This window comes from Carassius gibelio, chromosome A14, assembly GCF_023724105.1.
Source record: "Carassius gibelio isolate Cgi1373 ecotype wild population from Czech Republic chromosome A14, carGib1.2-hapl.c, whole genome shotgun sequence".
NCBI lineage: Eukaryota > Metazoa > Chordata > Actinopteri > Cypriniformes > Cyprinidae > Carassius > Carassius gibelio.
Genome location: NC_068384.1, coordinates 908892 through 931871, shown reverse-complemented (window position 1 = coordinate 931871; position 22980 = coordinate 908892). Strand labels below are relative to the sequence as shown.

The window sequence follows — 22980 nt, the reverse complement described above, 5'->3', positions numbered from 1 at the left end:
TGTTGTAACTGATGACAGTATGACATATTTAAAACTAGCATAAACGCACTATTCTATTTATAAACAACAAAAGTGTTTTGATTCTAAATTCTGATTGGATGTGCTGTGTTCAAAACTTCTTGACTATAATCACACATCTTCTATATTAAATAGCCAAGTTGCTTGGCAACTGCAAACGACCTCCAATTAGGCTAATAACCTTTATTACTTATTGGAGGAAATATTTATTCTACTAATTATTGGTAATAAATTTAACTGCTTTTATTATAATACACTTGTAATTGAAAAGAAGTAGTTAAATCTTTGCATTAAAGTTATTTTTCCACTATTATATTGTAAGGTGTGTTAAAACAAAATTATGATTTTAACCAGCTCAGGTTTTATTAGTCTATTGCCTCTTTTCTTCAAGTTTGTGTCACAGCCTTTGAAACATTCAGCTTTCCCTCTCGCTTGCTGTTGCTATGGTAACAGCACATCAATAATGAGCAAACATCAAGTCTCATGTGTTTATTATACTGGAGTCCGACTCTGAGCTACTTACAGAACCGTATTAGATGCTGAGAAACATCAGTGCACAGCACTCTCTTCATCCAGCCATTTGCAGAATTTCCTTATTCCGTTTTTTGTCGCACCCACCTGTTTTGCATTCAGGCTTTTATTTGTGCCAGAATTCTCTGATTGTGCACTCAGATCTGCTAAAATAAAACTATTACAATTTAATTCTGTTAATTTAAATAAAGGAGAAATTAAACAAACATGAATTTTAGATAATTTAAAAAATGTAACGCAAATTAGAAATGTTGTCTTGGCAACTAACTGAAATTAAATAATTGTAACCTCAAGTATTAAAATGACTAAAACTGAAACTGAAGTAAAATATAAATTAAAGCTGAATTGAAATATGCTGACATGCTTTAATATTCAAAAAACACATTATTTTTCAAATACTGTACAATATTGTAGGTCCTCTATGCCTCGCCTCTCTCAAATGGGTCATTTTCTACAAAGTCCCTCCTTTCGACAAGTGCATTGTGATTGGCTGAACACCACAAGCACTTGTCGGAAATGTAACATCTCTTTCCATAATCGCGAGCTTCATCCTTTCCAAATAAATATAAAGACCATCAGTTTTACCATCAGTTCAAGCTCGAAAGGGGAACATAGTGGTGTGACAGACACAGTGATGAAGCACTTAACCATAGGTGGAGCATGTGTAAGGCTGGGGAATGCTTAACCTTCCCCTGGCCACAGGGACTTGGGGCAAAAATTCCACTTAATTGGACAGTGTCGATTGCGGCACTAAATTAATATCTGCTCATGTTGCACCGTATTTCATTTTAGGCGTTTTTTCAGTGTTGCACATCTTAACCAATCACACACATATCTGTTGAACTTAGGAATGCAATGGCAAAACAGAAGCGTTCAGTTGAGTAATCCCTGAAACAGATCAGTTTTGTTGAGCGTGTGCATGTTCGCTTGACTCTGACTCTTGACTCCAGACTCTTGAGAATTCTCTCATCATAAACTACAAAGCGCAGATTTATGTAGAAAGTAAGAGATTCATTTCATAGTTTATACAGCTTCAGTGATCATAACGATAGTTGTTTTTTTTTTTTGTTTTTTTTTTTTTGAGAGTGCTTAAAGGTGCCATCTGTAATGTTTGGCAAAAAAAATCAAGTCATACTCCACATTCCATACCAGATGAGGGCAGTATGCCTAAATAAAGTGAATTGGTCTACTCTACAGTAACAAACGAGAAACGGCATAGTCTCTATGCTCCGCCCCTACTTTGACAACAACACTACAGCCATAGCCTAACTGTGCGTTCACACCGCTGGCGTCTTGAGCATCAAAAATCGCTCTTGCCGCTCTGCTCACGATGCTGCAGAAAGATTTGTGAGCGCTCAGACGCTCTGACGAAAGCAAACAAGCTTGTTGATTTCGTGCAGACTAACCACAAGGAATTATAAGTTAACTTCATTAAATATTGTTGTGGACAAAATATTAGGATCCTTTACTTAAAATGAAAAATCTCTAGATTAGACAGAGCAGGTTGGTTATGATATAAACAAATGGGTAACGTTAAGTTATAGCTAGCTAATTATCAAACACAGCTACGGTTAGCCATCGCTAACATTAGCACGTTTATCGAACAGCCATCGATACATTTCTATGTTTTACATGTTTTACATTTCTACATTTCTATAACTTCCCAAAAACAAATACACAAACATATAAAACAAACTTCTAGCGAAATACTAACAGCATCTTACTTACCAATCCAAAAGAAATGTTGCAAGTTCAGAGTCGAACCTCATTTCTTTCAGGTCCATCAGTTGTCTCCAGCGATTAAAAGCAGTGCCGATGTTTACTCTGGTTCGGCTCCTTTTCTTATCGGATTTGATTTGTGATTCCGAACCCGGTTGTTTCCCTGTAGCGGATGGTGGTCTCTTGCCAAGGGCTTCAATCATTCTTCCGCTCTCTTCCCTGAACTGAAATGAAGTAGTGGGCTGTACTTTCCAAACGATTGACATCAGGTTCAGGCACACAAGCCGTGCGAGTTATTCGTGTATTGCAGGTTGGCTGGTGGTTATGTTGCCCGCATACCGCCTCCCATGGCCGAAACTGGTATTACGACACCTGTCGGGCCGGGGCTAGTAATGCTAATGCTAATTAAGGTTGATATCTCTGCAGCACTATAACTTGACATTTTTTTTTATGACATCATCGCCCTTATTTCTTCTCATTCTTTTAATGCGTGTAGGTAATTTTTTGGATATTTTTACCTCAATTTTTGCATATGGCACCTTTAAACTGGTGATAGATCAATATTAGTGATAATAATGCCACTTTCTATAAATAATTTATTCACTGTTTGAATGATCATGGAAAGGAAACATTATATAATTATACATTTCTGATGTTTATATTAAATTTTAATCAGCTAAATACAAATTCAGTCCCATAAATGTTTTTCTTTTTCTTTTTAGCCTACATGACACCCATGTCTGGTTCTTGTCCAAAAAGACGAGTTTATGATGTAAATTCATTTGGCTGCATTTAGTCTTACCCTGGAGTTGGTTCACCCTCCACCTATGCTCGTAACGTATGTGTTTGCAGTACACAAGCCAAGGTTAAGACAGCTGACTCCATTGTGTGACCGTCTCTCTCACTCTCTCACTCTCTCTCTCTCTCTCACACACACACACACACACTCACAAGTGTGCGCTGCACAAAACTCCATTTGAATATTCAGTTACAAATACTTTAATAACAAAACATACTTAAAATAGCTGACTCAGAAGTGCCAGATTGTTGTAGCAAACTCAGAATTACTTCCTCTCCTAGCTTCACGAAACGGTCATCCATAAAATGCATTGCTGGTCTTTTTTAAGTAATCTTAAAGGTTCTTAAATGCATCTACTTTCGGAAGGCCAAATAAAGTGTTTTTGCTTTCGCCTAGATACACAGCATCTCCCTGACATGGCTGCTTTAACACTAACTGCGGTTACTGAAATCACGCCTTCTTCATTTGCATGAACATTTTGTGTGGCATTACGCAAATATTTCCACATAGTGACGTAGATATGTTTTGGCTTTGATGATTAAGAATATCTCTTTGGGTGGGCTTGTGACTTTACAGATCTTCTTTATGCACCAAGAGCTTGATACATTCCAAAGAGAAAGGAAAAAAAGGAAATCGCATCATATGACCCCTTTAATAAAATACAATAATACTATATAATACTTAAGTAAAATTGATTTCCACATTCAACAAATTAATAAAACCTGGACTGTTAACAACCACTACAACATTTAAATGTAGTTTTTGCTGTAATGTTGCTGGATAATTGATCCAGAAGAGTTATTTTTCTCATAAAGATATATATAAAAATAATCTCATAAAAATAATTTAAAAATAGAGATTTTTTTCCAGCCTGTTGTACTTGTACTTCTACATCAATGTTTTATAAAATTTACAAGTTTAATAAAAGAATAATGATTTCTTTCTTAAAAAAAGAAAAACTTTATTTCAAATTGTCAGAGGAGATTATTTCAAATGAGATTAAACAGATTAGTGTAATTTTGGTATTTTAGCATTTTCAGTCAGGTTTCTGAAACACTCCCTCTGTCTGCTATTGGCTGGACACAAAGGTAGCCCCGCCCCAAACAAACACTTTTGGTTGAGCCAGTATTGCTGTATCAGACTGGTCTAATATTTGGTTGTTTTTTTCTCCATCGAGATAATTAAAAGTAATTTATTTTTTTTATTTTTTTCGTGCATCACATTAAACTAAATTGTTAAATTCATAGAAATCATGTTCTGAATCAGAAATTCACTCTCCCTTTCCAGATGGCATGATTATGTGTTGAAATGTGTTTCATTTGAACTTTTGCCCCATATGTTTAAAATCAGGTTTTTAGGTCAGATCTCGAAGGTCAGGCTTTTGTCTGGTTTACCTCCCCCTAACTTTTTAGCATGCTTCTATCCGGTCTCTGTAAACAAGAGGGTTGCAGGGGACTGAGGCTCTCTGTGTTTCCTTGGAGCAGCTGCAGGAAGAGACTGTGAGAACCACATCCACCCCACAATGCTCCTCTTAAACCAAAGACAGGAATGTGTCCGCTCCGACATGTCTGCTCACATAAACTTGCTTTTATACACAGAGACCCATATGGACTTAAACACACACACACACACACACACCTGACCATAACAGCCAGCCAGTCACATCCTTTGCACATCATATTGTGAAAAGTGAGTAATGTACTGCCGACCGTGGAAAGGGAACCACAATTATGTTTGCACAAACCCAATGAAATATTTTTGCAAGCAATGTGCTAATTTTCACTTTACTTAATATAATTATTTAATCAAAGGTGAGTGAAAATGGTGTGTAAATAGTGGATTCAATAATATAATGTATACTAAATTGTACTTAGGCAGCTTACAACTCCATGAAGATACACATTTTGAAAGCAGGTCCAGGAAATGGAAGCCCTATAGAACAGAATGTGTCAGATGCAAGAAAATAAGGCCAATTAATGAGGACAGCTAAATATACCACTACAGGCGTTCTGCTCTCTCGCTTTTTCATCTCGCTGTGTCTCTCTGAAGGTTACCTTGCTTTCATTACACCAGGACACATTTGATATCAGCACTATGATCAGGCACAGTGTGCCCCTACAGAGCTTTATCTATCCATCTCTCTCTCTCTCTCTCTCTCTCTCTCTCTCTATCTATCTATCTATCTGTCTGTCTGTCTGAGAGAGAGATCAGTCTTTATTGTCTTTCTTTGATTAAATGCAAAAGTAATAATGACAAGAAATAAAATAAATAAGCAGAGCTCAGAAGCTATTAACAGCATGAAGTAATTTATCCACACACTCCACTTATTAGGGTTGTTTCTGTATACTAATGACTCTATGCCACTGAAAAGCAGTCATATGTGACAGAGTCATTAATGGCTTCTTGAGTCTCATTCGCTTTCTGTGGTGGCGGCCTTGCTCTTATTAAAAGACTTTAATAAGACATACATCTACTGTTCTTTCACACTTGACTGACTGGCCCATACAAACATTTAAGTCTCAAGTTTGTGTTCATTCCATATCACGCATACTGAGATATGGGTTGAATAGGGGATTCTTTAATTATAGAGGCACCAATGACACTAAAAATGTACACTTTTTTTTAATGTGTTTTAGTTGTTTTTTAAATGAAAATTCATCTCATATCTCTTTGGCAACGATGCCTAAACAAAGTGATGTAAATATTTCAATGAATTATACCGATTTCTGCTATCTTCTTCAGTTCCCTGCTAGGAATTATATATATATATATATATATATATATATATATATATATATATATACTGTAAAAACAGTAAAAAAGTGCAAGATTGGGCGTCTCTGTTTTTTTTTATATACATTTGTTAAAGAGGAAAGAGTAGTAAGATTATTTTGAGACTATAATAATCTGCCCTTTAAATCTAGAATATTTAAATTTTTTATTTAAATTCATACTAGGGAACAGAACAGTTCTCCTAATCGAAGAATCACTCAGAATGTATTGCAGACAACTGCAAGCAATAACTGACAGCGTTAAAAAGAAACGGTCCCCTTATTTGTATACAGTAACAGCCTAAAGAAAGGTGCATTTTTATCTGTACTTGGCATCCTTTCTCACTTATGTTGTTGTAATACAGCTGGTAATTTAAAAAATGTATTCATGGAGTTCATGTGGTATATGGGTATATTAAAAGCATGTCTTGTGGATAACATTGGCATTGAATATTTATAAAAGTTTACTATGTATGCTTGGGGGCATTGGCTAAGATATCAAACTAATGCAAAATGCCAGAATTTGTTGATTCATCAACTATTTACCAGATGACCTGCCCTGACCCATTAAATGAGTGCTAAATCAATGCAAATGTTGAAACTGGTTAGAGATCGGGATGTTTAATGTTTATAAATTGTTTAAACTATTTTGCTAGACCTAGTTTATTTGACTACTAGTGCTAGGCAACATACTCATCAAGGACAGGTCTAAGAGCAGCCGCGCACTTTTTCTTTATGATCTGTCAAAGCCTTGGAGAAACTTCCAGTGTATGAAATGTATACATGTAGGTGACAGGCTGAAAGGTGTCTTGGGAAAAAGTGACAGTCTGGGATGGGGGTGGTAATGAAAATAGAGCTGTTGTCATGGATGGAGGAAAAAAAATCCAGCTGCTCAGAGCCAGATGATCATTGATATAGAGGTGGCCCAGTTACAGTGTGTTGTACCATCTCAGGAACATGAGGACAAACTGTACTTACAATCTTTTGCACCTATGTTTGTCCCGGTGTGATTTATGAGTAAAACAAAGACTCATTAGGTGCCAGCAAACATCCCGTTTTAGTAATATTGTTTCTCTTGCTCATATACTCCCAAGGCTCTGACCAGACAACAGGACCAAGATGGCAGTGATGATTTTTTTTTCATACGTATTATTTTGAGATCAAACAATGTAATAATGAACTGCATGCACTGCTGTTAATGAAAGACTGGTGCTAACTCTTGTGCTAACTCTATAGTTTTTCCTAATCAAATTTCACATAATTCTTGAAAACACTTAATCTTACTAAACTTTGTAATGACATTTTTCAGAAATCTTGAAGAAAAAGGAAGAATTATTGAAGAATTTTTACAAATTAGATTTTACAGTTTATGCAAGACTCTCATAATGTGTTACTTTTCTATCAGATTCTAATCAATTCTCTTTTTTTTCAGTCTGTTCTCAGTTCTCAAGAGGAGTTTATGCTATTTTTGGATTTTATGACAAAAAGTCTGTCAACACAATAACATCGTTCTGCGGGACACTTCACGTCTCTTTCATCACACCAAGCTTTCCCTTGGATGGAAATCAGCAGTTTATCATTCAGATGCGACCAGACATCAAAGGACCTCTCCTGAGTCTCATTGAGTACTACAAATGGGACAAGTTTGCCTACCTGTACGACAGTGACCGAGGTAAGGCACTGGACTGCATTATTCAACACCATATGTACGTCACGTCACGACAGTGTGTGGGTTGTAGAGAAATGACAGATTTACTTTTAAATAGGATTCAATTTGGGTTTTGCCAGTGGGGTGGCTTTCAGGCACATCAGCTGGTTTATTGTTTAGCCCAAATAATCACTTTTGAATGAAGGCCTTTCTTTAGCATTTTAAAATAAATATGAGTAAAGTGCCTAATCACTTCTGTGTATTTAAAGGCGGTACATGGGGCTGATTCAGCATGGGGCGTCATTAAAAGGCACAGGGCCCGCAGAGTATTGTAACTCACACAGTAATATGATGCTATATAAAAGCAATTGACAATATTTGATGTTGCAGACAGGATTAGGGCTGTTGTTTTTAGAATATTCATTTTTATGGATATTAGCCTTTAAAAAAAGGCATATCTAAAATAAAACACAGGTTTATTTTGCACCTTGAGCTGAAGGGAGACTATTCAAAATGAATTTAAGGTTCATTTTGTTGTTTGTTGGCCTTTGTTTCTCAGCTTTCTATTTGTCTCAAGCTTGTCTGTCTCTCTCACTCTCCATTTTTTAATTCTCCCTTTCTGTCTCACTCATTTCCCTCTAATTCACCCTCCATTTCTCTCTTTCTTTGATGGTTGTAGAGGGTGAGAGCTGTGTGGCACAAATAAGAATAGCTGACGTGAGTCTCTAAGGTCATACATGTTTGTAATGGTGATGTTTTATCAACTATTAGGTTGCTACTTTTAACTTTCCTAGTATGAAGATCGGTATGCACACAATTTGTCATTTATCATTTATGAATATTAACAATGCATAAATACCCCCCCCCCAAAAAAAAACTAAATAAAAAAATAAATAAATAAATAAATAAATAAATAAATAATAATTTTGTATGAACTTTATCATTTGCATGTATGCTTTTTTGACTGTTTGCATTAGTTGCGGGCTGAATCTGCATTATTTATTTCAGACTCATGTGGTGGTGTATGTGGGATGAAATATGCACCTTGACTCACACGTTTACATCACTTGTCATACTAATTAGGTCGATTGATGCTGCATTCCCATGGCAACCACTGTGCTCAGTGTGTTATTAATGTGTCAGTGTTAATGTGTGAGAGTAACAGCACAGCGCCTGTGGTCATGATGCGTTCTACTGGTTAGAATCGGAAATAAAATATTCCTCCAGTCCTCCATTTTTGCAAATAATGCAGAAGATTGAGTTTACATAATAGGATGTGTGCTGCATCTTATAGGATACATAATATATATTTTCAGATGGTTTACATGCTGTGGCATGTGAAATACAGGACGAAGAAGATAACATTGAACATAATTTTCCAGATTTTAAAGTCAATTCAAATCACTTTTTTTTCTATAGCGCTTTTATGCAATGCAGACAACAGTGTCATTAGCTTAAATGCACAATATACAGTACGACTCAAAAATGTAGTCTATAATATTTTTGTTGTTGTTTTTTAAATATGTTTATTACGCTAACCAAAGCTGTATTTATTTGATTAAAAACACAATAATAAGAGTAATATTGTGAAATATTGTTACAATTTAAACTACTGTAATTTTTTTTTTTTTTTTTGAAAATGTAATTTATTTCCAGTCTTCGGTGTCACATGATCCTCCAGAAAATATTCAGATATGCTGGTTTGGTGTTAATTTCTTCTTATTATTAATGTTGAACACAACTGTGCGGCTTAATATTTTTGTGGATTTTCAGATTTTTTTATTTTTTTATTCTAAGAAATAACAGCATTAATTTGAAATAGAAATCTTAATAAATTTATTTACTGTCAATTTTGATCGATTTAATGATTCCTTGCTGAATAAAAGTAATGAAATTATTTCTTATTAAAAAAAAAACTATCAAACTAACAAACAAATCCAACACACACCACTGCATTGTTTTGTTTTTTTTGGCCTGGAAACTTTCACAGAGAAATGCATACACACTTGTTGCAGCATTAACTATCTTGTGCATGTTTTAGTAAAGAAATGGCTTATGGGTTAATAAAGAGTTTATTCAACCCTGATATTTAGCACTTTAGCAGGAAACAAATGCATAATTTATAGTCCGAGAGAGGCTTTTATTTTTAAAACACAGAGTGTGTGGAAGTGAAGTTACTGGTGGCCAGGGTGGTAGTTGTTGTGCTTATGTAAATTATGTGAAGGTTCCAGCTTAGAGTTTCGCTCAGTGGTGTGGATGCGGAGACATTATGGATTCTTATAGCATGTTGGTTGCTTTCTGCATGACAGTTGATCTCTTTAGATACTTTCTTCATCACTCACCTGACGGAAATGACAGCATTGCTTTTGCACTGGATGCTGATGAGCAGCGAAGTGACTGTAGCTCAGCGTCATTTCTTCACCCTGCCTGCTGCCCATGTGGATCTGACATGTTGCTGTCCGTGGTCCTGGAGTGCATGAGACAAGGGACCCAGAGCAACAGTGACACACACATACAGTCTCACAAATGCTGTCTCGTGCTTGTTAGGTGGTGTGTTGTCATCAGGGACAGGTGCATGACAAACAAAAAAATAACAACAGAAAATTGCTTACAACTGGAAAACATGCTAGAGCACCAGAATGCCTGTTTCAGCAGGTCATTAAATGTAAACTTTGCCTGGATTGTGCATTTCTTTTTTTGTTTGAGATTGAAGGATATTAAAGACAGTCACTGCTCCTTTGACTTTATCTTCTGTTATTGGTTTGCTTTTTGTTTTTAAGTGTCTTATATAATCAATTAAGAAATTGACTGTGCACAAAGACTAATTCTCCCTCAATGTGAGACTCATCCATAACCTCTGCATAATTGGGCTGGCTAATTAAATCAGCCTAACACCTCTGACGATCTACAAAGATCCAGCTGTGTAGTGCTTATAGAGAGACAATGAGATTATGTAATACAGCTGACATCACAGGTTAATGAGGGAGACCCCATACTGGGAAACCAATAGACAGATATTGAACCACAAGCACTATTCACAAGGTTTAATTCATGCTTATGTATCAAGATTCGGGGACACTGATGTAAAATAATATAATACATGCTACAAATACACTACTGTTTAAAAGTTTGCACTCCGTAAGATTTTTATTTATTTACTTTTTTAATGAGCAACTATGCACATTATTGCTAAAAATAGACAGTAAAGGTACAATGTAACTAAAAAATGTTTTAAATAAATGCAGAAGCTTCTATTCATCTAAGAATCTTTTGTACAGACAATTTAAGCAGTTTTAAACACTAAGCAGCAAATCAGAATATTAGAACGATGCTGTTGTTGTTGTTATTTTGTTTGTTGTTGTTGTTGTTTTTAATTTGCCATAAATAGGAGTTACAATGTTAAATCCTTTTTCAAATTCTAATGAAATTGATCGCAAATTAAATAAATTACTTATGAGTCTGGATTTGCCTGCATTTAAATGGTTAAATCTTCAGCTTCTATGTCACCCATCAGGCTTTCCTAGATTCAGAAGTGATTTTGGAGTGTCCTGGAAGAATGATGAGCAGAAGTGCTATTATCTCGTTTGCTCCTTAGGTTTTAAGTGACCCACATCGGGATTTACTAGATTCAGAAGTGATTTTGGAGTGTGTTGGAGTCAATGTTATCAGCTCATTTGTTAGCATTAATAGCCCTCACTGACGAGTTTTTAATCTCTTATCGCCGAGAATAGCTGTAAGCCTTGATCCTCATGTCTCTAAGCTGCACATTTAACACAGGTTACACACGGGAGCCCATTGTGCCTCTCACTCCCAGAGATTTTACCTACGATTAATGTACTTGGCTGAAACACAGAAAAATGGTTTCATATTCTTAAAAATCAAATATACATATCCAGCATACAAACACTCACTCACATTGACTATTTATAAACAAGTGCAAGTAGCTGTTATGCCGTCATGCTTAATCGATTGTTTTAGCTGTTTACTTCCCCTGTGACTGACAGAAATGAAAATGCCAATTTAAGAGCCTTATTATCTGTATCAAATCATCCGTGGTGTATTATTTAAGATGTAACTGGCAACCAGTGCTTCAGAATGGTGTGAATCATGCAAAGAAATTAAAACAATTACATAAGAATAACATATCATGAGTTGCTTAGCTCAAACAATCCGAAACGATGCATCTGAAATTATGCATATTTCTTTGCAGATATATCTTTATTAAAACTCTTTTTAAGCAGCCTATTTTTACCTTTGTGGCTTTGATAGATTCCTTGCATCTTGCAAAAATGCTTATCTGTTCCTCTTCCTCAGGACTTACTACACTCCAAGTTGTGCTGGACACAGCAGCAGAGAAGAAATGGCAGGTGACCGCCATCAATGTGGGCAACATGAAGGATGAGAAAAAGGATGAAGCATATCGCTCACTCTTCCAGGACCTAGAAAACAAGAAGGAGCGGAGAGTCATCCTTGACTGTGAACAGGACAAAGTTAAAGATATCATGGAACAGGTATACAAATCAATATGCACAAACACTGAATGATTCTGATGTAATTGCCATTATTACATTGTTATCTTAGCTTGCAGTATTTCCTCTCAAAAATTGTGCTCCTAATAAGTGCTGGTCTAGATGCATTTGTATTTAAGTCATTGTCATTTGTATGGGTGCTGAAATAATGCAGACATTGCATACAAACATGGAAAGCATAGCAAAACAAATACATTAGCATTTAATAGTTGGGGTCAGAAAGATGTTTTTTTTTTTTACTTCTTTAACTTGGTTAACATTCATTAACCAGCAATATGTGTAATGTTAATGTAAAACACATATAAATGATGTTACAAAAGATATATATTCCAAATAAATGTTGTTCTTTTTTTTCAACATTGACAATAATAAGAAATGTTTCTTGAGCAGCAAAGCAGAATATAATAACTGTGAAAAATGAAGACTGGAATAATGGCCGCTGAAAATTCAGAATTTCATCACATAATAAATTATATTTTAAAAAAACCTATTAAAATAGACAGCAGTTATTTTAAATTGTAAAAACATTTACAAATATTTATAGTATTTTACTTATAATATAATCATTTTTATTAAATAAATGCACCCTTGGTGAGCATAAGAGACTTATAGACCCCAAAGAAAGTGACAATCCAAAAGTAATTTTTCTTTATATAAATCACGTCTATGTAATACTTATAAAGATAATAAATAAAGCAACTAAGTACATTTTAAGAGCACCATGAATATGAATCATTACTAGCCAGCACAAACAGACACCATTGGTGGGCAGAAAAGTCCTCATGAGATGGGTTTTACATTCACACTCGCTGCACCCTCAGGGTAGAGCTATTGATTTCTATTTAAGGCCTGCAGAAGTGTGTTTAACCAACCACCAGAATAAATGCAACTGATCTGGTCTCCATAATATAGCTTTATCTACACACACTTGCACATATAAATCAAGAGTACTTTGCTGCAGCACACAAACCTCTCAAGCTGCTTTTATTTCAGTTCATTTCTCTGGCTGGCATTGCGCAGCACAACACATTCTCTTTTCATTATTTGAAATATATTTGATTTATTTTTATTCCATTGATTTGATGAGCTTCATTATTCTCTTTGCAGGTCATAACTATTGGCAGGCATGTGAAAGGATATCACTACATCATAGCAAACCTGGTAAATTATCTGAAATGTAACATCACCAAAGAAAAACATGACTTTTTGAAAATGTAACACGCAAAAATGAAAAAAAAAAAAAAATGCTTCTTTTTTTTTTTTTTTCAGGGTTTTGTGGATGGAGATCTTTCAAAAATCCAATACGGTGGAGCCAATGTGTCAGGCTTTCAGATTGTGGATTTCGATGACCCCCTGGTATCTAAATTTGACCAGCGCTGGGAAGCCCTGGAGGAAAAAGAATATCCTGGAGCTGACAGCAAGATACGGGTGAGATCTATGTGTGTGTGTGTGTGTGTGTGTGTGTGACTGTCCCTTTTACCGTTTCAGACAGCTTCACTAAATATGATTAAAATAAATGTTCAGGTTATTGCTACATGAACATAAAACCTCTTCATTTAAATGCCCGTATAGTTCAGGCCATTTGCAGGACAAGCTTGTTAGTCATTTCCTACTCCAGATAAAATGTAGTCTCATCTGTCTTCTCACCAATTTATGAAGACTTAGTAGGTGCTTAATTTCCTGGGACTCATTACACACATTACATCTAGAAAATACTATATCACCTACAGTACAAGTATTTTTTTGATTCTCTTCTCCAACCCTGTTAACTAATTCCTTGCTGTCTTCTCTCTGTATCCAGTACACTTCAGCACTGACGTATGACGCAGTTCAGGTGATGACTGAGGCCTTCCGTTACCTGCACAAACAGCGAATTGACATATCCCGCAGAGCTAACACTGGGGACTGTCTGGCCAATCCTGCTGTACCATGGGCACAAGGGGTGGAGATTGAGCGTGCTCTAAAACAGGTGACAAGTCATTGTGCCAACCTGCCCCATGAGTACAAACAAATTTATATAACTGTATTGTTTAAATTGGGCTGATAAAGTGTTTGTAAAATACAATCTTAGTTTAAATAAGATTCTGAATACCAGTCACTTTTGGAGGCCACTTTAGATATTTAAGAAAACAATCAATTCTTCAAAAGTGACTTTCCTTTATTGTCATTTACTTTTCATGCAGGTGAGAGTTGACGGTCTCACTGGTAACATTCAGTTTGACCAGTATGGAAAGAGGGTAAATTACACCGTCAATGTCATGGAACTGAAAAGCAACGGTCCAGTTAAGGTAAGGCTTTTTCCTGTATAGAAAGAAAGCATAATTTAATATTTCACATCATAAGTGTTACAGGTTACTCACAAATGCCTCTCTTTTTCAGATTGGCTATTGGAATGAAGTTGATAAAATGGTTGTGACAAAGTCTGATCTCTTCCCAAATGATACAATGGGGCTTGAAAACAAGACTGTGATTGTCACCACTATTCTAGTAGGTCTAATTTGTGGTCGTCCATACTAAATGCTTTAGCGTTGAAATGTGCTCTGTAGTCAAGCACCATTTTTTGACAATGTGTTCCCTGTTGTCTTTTCAGGAAGCGCCGTATGTAATGCTAAAGAAGAATGCTGACCTTTTTGTGGATAATGAAAGATATGAGGGGTACTGTGTGGACTTGGCAGCTGAAATAGCAAAACATTGTGGATTTAAATATCAGCTGAAAATAGTTGGAGATGGCAAATATGGAGCCAGAGATGCAGAGACGAAGATCTGGAATGGAATGGTTGGAGAGTTGGTTTATGGGGTAAGAAAGTTGGGCGTAATTGATAAGTAGTTTCTGATGATCTGAAAAATAGTCTTAACTATTAGCATCAACATTGCTTATGATCAATAAACATGAAATCTCTTTGATTTTAGAAAGCTGACATAGCAGTGGCTCCACTGACTATCACTTTAGTCAGAGAAGAAGTCATTGACTTCTCAAAGCCATTCATGAGTTTGGGCATCTCCATCATGATCAAGAAGCCTCAGAAATCCAAGCCTGGGGTTTTCTCATTCCTGGACCCTCTGGCCTATGAGATCTGGATGTGTATCGTGTTTGCCTACATCGGTGTAAGCGTGGTGCTTTTCCTGGTCAGTCGTTTCAGTCCATATGAGTGGCACACAGAGGAATATGAGGATGGCCAGATACAAACCAATGAATCAACCAACGAGTTTGGGATTTTCAACAGCCTTTGGTTCTCCCTTGGAGCCTTCATGAGACAAGGCTGTGATATTTCACCAAGGTTTGTTCATGATCTTCAAACCTCTTGATATTTCTACATGCAGTTCCTTCAAGACATGCTGGTTTTACAAAAGCAAATGCATTTTTGTAGTCTCTTCTCCTTCAGATTACTTGGTGCTTGATTTTCTTGGTCAAAAGATTTTAATTAAGATGAAGTATTAGTTAAATCTATGCTGAAATAAATACATGTACTACACTAAAATAAACTTAAGATGAAACATTACATATTTAAAATGTTTGAAATTCATTATGAATGATAGACTCATCTAAGCATGTGAAGTAAATTATGCCTAGCAGCAATTTTTACAAATACTTTAAAATCATTAGTGAAGCATCTGTTCAGATTTCTTGTTGACTTAAAAGTCTTTAGTCACCAACTTGTTGACGTCACAGTTTCAGCAATACAATGGCGCTGCATGTCATATTTAAACTGTATGTATTTTGCTTTTATTATAGCCTTTTTAACTGTGATCATGCTGTCATGTCTAATGATTCCCATTGCATATTTTTCATCAGGTCTCTTTCTGGCCGCATAGTTGGAGGAGTCTGGTGGTTTTTCACCCTGATCATAATTTCATCCTACACGGCTAACTTGGCTGCCTTCCTAACAGTGGAGAGGATGGTGTCTCCAATTGAGAGTGCAGAGGACTTAGCAAAGCAAACAGAGATTGCTTATGGAACTTTAGACTCTGGTTCAACAAAAGAGTTTTTCAGAGTAAGAGCCATTCCACTCTCTGTAATTCCTAATCCATATGTCTACTTTTTCTTAAATTTTGCATTTGCAATTTGGTTTTTACTATTATTAATGTGAGTTTTAAACAGGCCTGATGAAATAACACACACTTTTGTTAAATGTTTTAGAGGCTGAAATAAGACGCTAAGCTAAATGCTAAATCCCAAGCTTCATTGCTGATTGTAGTCACAGTAAAATGAAAATACCTGTATGGCTTAACCATTGTTAGAGATTTTAAAGAGTTTATATTAATCCAGGCTTCATTTTTTCCTTTCCAGCGTTCCAAAATCGCTCTTTTTGACAAAATGTGGACGTATATGAAAAGTGCAGAGCCCTCTGTATTTGTGAAGACGACAGCAGAAGGTGTAATGCGGGTGAGGAAGTCCAAGGGGAAGTATGCATACCTCCTGGAGTCCACCATGAATGAGTACATCGAGCAGCGCAAACCTTGTGACACTATGAAGGTCGGAGGAAACCTGGACTCCAAAGGCTACGGCATCGCCACCCCCAAAGGATCCTCATTAAGGTGGGTGGAATAGTATAACAATGTGTCCAATGTTGTTATAGTATCCCACCTACCCTGATGTAGCTGTGCTCATGTGTCCTGGTTTGTATAGAAGAGATAGATGTGGTAGTGGATACATTAGAGCCAAATAAATAATTGGTAGATAAAAAAAGAGATAAAAAAGGAGAAGGAAAATATTTATTATGCAGATTCTTTTACACATTAAAAAAAAACCCATTATATCTTATTTATATCTACATTTTTCCCTACTTGTTATTTTATATACATTATATATTTAGATACCTCATTAATCTATATCTTACAGATAAACATTATATTAGTACATTTGTTCATTATTTAAATTCAAATTTAACAGATTCTAATCTATAGAATTATGGCTTTGAGATTTTGTCTTTTTCAAGTTTTGTCTTGTTTTTTTTTGTCTTTTGAATGTTTCAAGGTTCTGTCTAATATCCTCTCCTATCATGTCTCTCATCTTTCTATATTCATGAATTATTGCTGTCTTTCCTTATTTCTAATAATGTGATTTCTGAAATGTTTTTATAATCTATTTTTTATTTTTTTTACCAAACCCCTGCAGTACACATTTTTCGTTAAAGAACATTAACAAGATGTGCTTTGAACTTCCAATTTGGCTGATTAAACCAAATTTAGACATATTCATGCAAGAGGTGGCACTGCTTTGGTTTACCAATGTTAATGAATTTATTGAAGATATGCTGATATTTGATTGAAATGTATTTCATTTTGCCATTTCTCAGCCTTATTAGAGACAGTCTTCATTTAGTGAGATCCAATTTCTTCTCCTCCTGTGAACAGAAACCAATCTGCATAGATTTAGGAACTGGGTGGGTGGGCTTTAGCAGAAGATTTAATTATTTATGATGACGTTTTATTGCTGTTCTGATGTCCTTCTTCAAGTAAAGTTACTTGCAGGCCACTGCTATTAGTTAAGGATGTGAGTACTGCCTTAAACTTCTCTATTCACGGCACTCTGAGCCATTTTCCTCAGTTAAACTCACCTAAAAAATGCTCTTAGTCTTATGTTTTCTAACAGCTTCATATTTTGAAAGGGAGGAGATATGATTTCTTCCTATTTGTTAAAATGCTGAAAAAGAGGAAAGCAATCTTCAGGTTTGAAAGAGGACCATTGACAATTGATAAGTTGGCTCACCCTGTCTTACAAGTTATGTTTTATCGTTTCAAGAAATGCGGTTAACCTCGCAGTACTAAAACTGAATGAACAAGGCCTGTTGGACAAATTGAAAAACAAATGGTGGTACGACAAGGGAGAGTGCGGCAGCGGGGGAGGTGATTCCAAGGTCAGCCCCAGAGAGCAAAGTGATGGGTAACTCAATGCAACACTCAAGTAAGCAGCAAAACACACAGGAACCAAAAGTCCAAAGGCGGACATTTTCGACAACACTGACAGGTTAAGCATTGCTAACCATTGCTAGAGGACACACACATAAACAAAAACACCTAACCTCTCTGATTGGTCATTGTGTGCATGCACACATCGATGTTGCCCTTGCTGCTTACTTCAGGCGATACGTTAATTCACATTTGGCTCTGCAAAACTTGCATTTGCTTAGGCCAAATGGCGCATCAACGTCATAATCGCTATGCCAATAAAGAAAAGAGGAGAGAAAAGGTGAACTCTAAGAGAAAGTTGATTGTAATAATAACATAAAATAACATTGATAATGTTATTTATGTTATTTCCCACGTGAAGAACGCCAGTAAACCTTGCAGTATTGAAACTCAGTGAGCAAGGCACCTTAGACAAGCTGAAAAACAAATGGTGGTACGATAAAGGTGAATGTGGATCCAAGGACTCTGGAAGTAAGGTTAGTCGCTGCAGGTTCTATGTGATCAAACACATTTTTGATTAGTGGGAATTTCCCATATTTAAGTAATAATGACTTAAAAAAAGAATTATAAAATAAAAAATATTTAAGACTGATAATGCATAGACAAGCATGAGATGCCTTGGTAAAAAAATTTGACTAATGCCTGCAGAGCTACTAATATCTGGTACCATCCACTGATAATTAAAAAGTAATGCATGCCACTTCATTCATATGCAATTTTTGTAATATCTGTAACACAAGTGGTCTCCTTCCAGCTTCTCAATAAGAGAATCACAGATCCTGTTAATACTTGCAGACCTGAGCTGTGCCAAGTTTAGAATAGCAGTTCTAAGACATTCATATCCAGAAAAAAAAAAAAAAAAACTTTAAATTGTTCAAGAATGAACATGGTTTCTCTCAGGTCAATTGTAGGACCATCTACAAGGGTGTCCAAGATTCTTATATGTCTTTGTTTCACTGTGTGTCAAGCTGTTCGGTTGTGTTTTGTTAATTGTCGTGTTGTGTTGGTGTACTTTGTTTTCATGCTTACTGAAATATTTATATGTACAGTTTGTGAAACCTGTTACATCATGCTTGGCCATGTTTGCACTTTTATGATACAACAAAAAATGTGTATAGCCTCAACTTCATGGTCGTAACCATCACAGGTAATACTCAGATTAGAGGTTGATCAATTTAGGTACATTTATCAGTATAGTTTTGATTTTGTTTACATTTTGAAAGCTTGGGAACCCCAATTTATTGCTATTATTGGGCAAACTTTTATTTAAAAAAAAAATCTGGTAACCTTAAAATTATCTGAAATTAACCGTTTTTATTTAAGTCGAAAATATGAACCCAATTGCATACAATTATAAAAATCAACAGGTTGATAGATTCCCAAGTTATTTCACAGTGCAAAAAAGTCTTTCACAAAAGTAAGCTCTGTATCTATGTGTTGTGTGTTTTATGTGTGGTCATTTTGTGCACAGTACAGTACACTAATATTTAGAAAAGAATATCTAAATGACAGCCACTATCCCCTGAAGACTTTTTTGTAGGTGTGTTTTTGTGTGTTAAACTTCTGCCTTCTACCCACAACTTCTACCCACAATGCCTGTCATCTGCTTCCCCGTGTGCCTTCCATCCTGATGCCTCTCTTGAGCATCCCTTTAAATGGTCCTGTAGGCTTTCTTACAAAAGCGTAATTCATATCACATCTAAGCATAGCATATTAATGCCTGCTATAAATGTGAATTCAACTAAGAAATAATATTTACTACAGCCATTAGCATGCGGGAATGTAAAAACTGTGATTTTAAGCCACAATGTTGGTTTTGTATACAACTTTCAAGCAAATGTTAAAGGCTTTAGTAAATCCATCCCATTCAGGCAGAATTGTTAAATGGCCCCATTGCATCGCTTCAAGGGCACATTAACCAGCAGCGCATTTTACTTAGTACAGTTATTGTTTTAGCATTATTGTCCTGAGCTGTGCATTTTTATCCACAAAAATTGCCACTTAAATATACTGTTATTTATGCATAAAGTATGAATGCTTATTATTGAAATCCTGTACTTTCCCTGACCGCTGACCCGTGTCTCTTATGCATTTACAGGAGAAGACCAGTGCTCTTAGCCTGAGCAATGTGGCTGGAGTCTTCTACATCCTGGTGGGCGGCCTGGGCCTGGCCATGCTGGTGGCCTTGGTCGAGTTCTGTTACAAGTCCCGAGCCGAGGCCAAGCGCATGAAGGTGGCAAAGAATGCACAGAATATTAATCCCACTTCCTCGCAGAATTCACAGAATTTTGCCACTTATAAGGAAGGGTACAACGTATATGGGATCGAAAGTGTAAAAATTTAAGGGGGTAGGATACGCGGCCGTCATTCCAGTTTGTCCCCGTGCACGCTTCTTTTGGCTTCCATTTGTCCCATTCCCTGAATGTTTTATTGAATGAGGAGGTTTGGACCGTAAACGGGATCGTATGTACTGGTCTTCCTAGTGAAAAAAAAAAAAAAAAAACTTCCTCTCAGTCTACTGCAAATATATTGGAGAGAAAAGTTTTTTTGTACATCTCGTGTGATTTTGTAATGTCAACCTCATTGTCATGTATGACTGTTGTTGAATCGCCCTTCTCTATGGAAGCTTAATTTTGCTACAGAATGTATTTATTCATTTATTTATTTTAAAGGTAATTGTGACTATTCTTTTCAGAATTCTGACTTTTCTTAACTCTGAATTGAAAGAAAAATATCAGAATTGCGAGATGTTAAGACCTAGAGGACAAAACGTCTGAATTGTGAGAATAGATTACAAGCTACTACAAGAAAACAAAATAAAAAAATAGAATTGTGAGATGTAAACTTACAACTGAGGAAAAAGTCAGAATTCTGAGATATATGCAAGCTGTAAAATAATTATTCAGAGAAATAATTTTTTGAGATGTAAAATCTAAATTCTGAGTTTATAACTTGAAATGATAGCTCATAATTGTGAGGGGAAAGAAATATGACAAGGCTGAATTATGAATTGTGAGATATAAACTGAGATATAAAAAGTCATGATTGAGACATGTTAAGACCTAGTGAAAGTAAAGTCCAAACCGTGAGAACTTGAAATTACAAGAAAAGAAGTAAATGTATTAAGTTTAACTTGCAAAACTGAGATATGGACTCACAATTGTGAGAAAAAGTTGTAATTACTTTTTTTTATTTTCTATGACAGAAACAAGCTTCCATACCCATCTCCCTCATTTCATATTTGCGATATGATTTTCTAAATGTCGTTTGCTTGTGACTTCGCTCCTCATTTTTGCTGTTTTTCCACCACATCAAATTTACGTGTGCATTTTCAATTAAACGTTTTAAAAATAAGCTTGAAGCCAGTTTGTGAAACACGCTCTAACTTTCCGTCATCTCTCTGTTTGGTGTGTGTGCGTGGATGTTTGTTTCTCCGTTCGTGTCAATTACAGATGACCTTTTCGGATGCTATGAGGAGCAAAGCGAGGGTGTCTATTACTGGGAGTACTGGCGAGAATGGACGTGTGATGAGTCCTGAGTTCCCCAAATCAGTACATGCGGTGCCCTTTGTTAGACCTGGTGTGGGAATGAACGTTAGTCTGACTGATCTCTCCTGATGGATAAGAACCCGCCGAGTGCCTTACACAATGGTTTTCAATAGAGCGTGTTATATTCTCTTTCCTGTCGCTCTGTCCCCTATCTCTCACCTGAATGGAGGACGGAGGCCTCATTTGATGTCACAGAGACACAATCCTTCCTTGGCCCTTTATAACAAAAGATGCACTCTTCTTTCGGAAATACACGGACTGACACAAAGACATCTACCCCCTGTAACGAACAAACTTGAAACTCATAGAAGCTCTGAGCGGGAAAGAGAGAAGTTAATAATGTCTGTCTGTTTTCATAGCTGATGCCGTTCCAATATCTATTTCGGCTCAAGCACACTTTACCATCATCTGCTTCAGGATGTCAAATGTCTTTTTAATAATAAAACAAACAAAAAAATCTCCATGAAAAAGTATTTTTATGTATTTTCACAGAAATGGCTTTTAAATAAACCTGCATACATACCAGTTTATTAAATCATAATCTCAACACACTTTTAAGAGCTTAGCTACTAGTTTCAAATTTGAATGCCAAATATGTTGCTTTATCTTGTAATTTATTAGTCCTCTTCTGATATATTAATTAACATTTTGGTGTTAATATGAAATATACGGCAATGCTTGACATTTGAAATCTGTTTGAGTGGGTGCCACACTTATGTTCTCTTACTTTCATCAACTTGTTTGGTTTCAAGAATCTGTTTGTATTTTTCATTTATCAAGAAAATCAGGGTAGCGGTTATATATATATATATATATATATATATATATATATATATATATATATATATATATATATATATATATATATATATATATATATATATATATATATATATATATATATATATATATACAAAACATATATACAAAAAAGAAAAAAATTGTTTATAATATGAACATAACAAAAAAGTAAAATGTTTTTTAAAAATGTACCTATTGTATTATTGGATATGTTTTGCTGTGAAATTAATAGAAGCATACACATCAACAAAATGCTCTTTTGAAAATGCCAAATAATGAAGTGTGCCAAAATTATTGATAAATGTAGTCATATATTAATCTGTCATCAATGTGAATGTAGTCAATACATTCTGTAAGTTTTATTACTAAATGTACAGTTTGATGGTATACACAGTGATTTGTCAATATTTTACATTTTTATTTTATTTTATTATTATTATAATTATTATTATTATTATTATTATTATTATTATTATTTACTTTATTGCACTTTTATAATTCAGACAAATGGAATTTTATTTATTTATTTTACATTTTCACTCTGCATCTTGATTTTTTTTTTCAAGCATCCAGATTACATATACATATATATATATATATATTAAAAACAAATTCATAATGAAATGCCATATTACAGGCCAAACCATCAATGCTTATTCTTCAGTATTTAAGAAACCACAAGAGAACAGTTTGTTTGATATTGATA

The 22980-nt window shown here is 35.4% G+C and overlaps 1 protein-coding gene across 7 annotated transcripts in view; it reads left to right on the top strand.

Moving 5' to 3' along the window:
* Positions 1 to 22268, top strand: part of LOC128027640 (glutamate receptor 2) — a 30471-nt gene extending 8203 nt beyond the window's left edge. The window contains exons 3-16 of one of the 7 annotated variants that reach the window (XM_052615410.1): positions 7271 to 7510; positions 11801 to 11997; positions 13123 to 13176; positions 13285 to 13443; positions 13817 to 13984; positions 14199 to 14303; positions 14395 to 14502; positions 14606 to 14812; positions 14926 to 15293; positions 15809 to 16007; positions 16304 to 16551; positions 18287 to 18401; positions 20024 to 20158; positions 21378 to 22268. In XM_052615410.1, the coding sequence (XP_052471370.1) occupies positions 7271 to 7510; positions 11801 to 11997; positions 13123 to 13176; positions 13285 to 13443; positions 13817 to 13984; positions 14199 to 14303; positions 14395 to 14502; positions 14606 to 14812; positions 14926 to 15293; positions 15809 to 16007; positions 16304 to 16551; positions 18287 to 18401; positions 20024 to 20158; positions 21378 to 21542 (2468 nt within the window). In that variant the 3' untranslated portion in view covers positions 21543 to 22268. Of the gene's footprint in view, positions 1 to 7270; positions 7511 to 11800; positions 11998 to 13122; positions 13177 to 13284; positions 13444 to 13816; positions 13985 to 14198; positions 14304 to 14394; positions 14503 to 14605; positions 14813 to 14925; positions 15294 to 15808; positions 16008 to 16303; positions 16552 to 17758; positions 18402 to 20023 lie in introns of all 7 variants that reach the window. The other 6 variants (XM_052615411.1, XM_052615415.1, XM_052615414.1 and 3 more) reach the window with 6 other exon arrangements.
* The last annotated feature ends 712 nt before the right edge of the window (positions 22269 to 22980 follow it).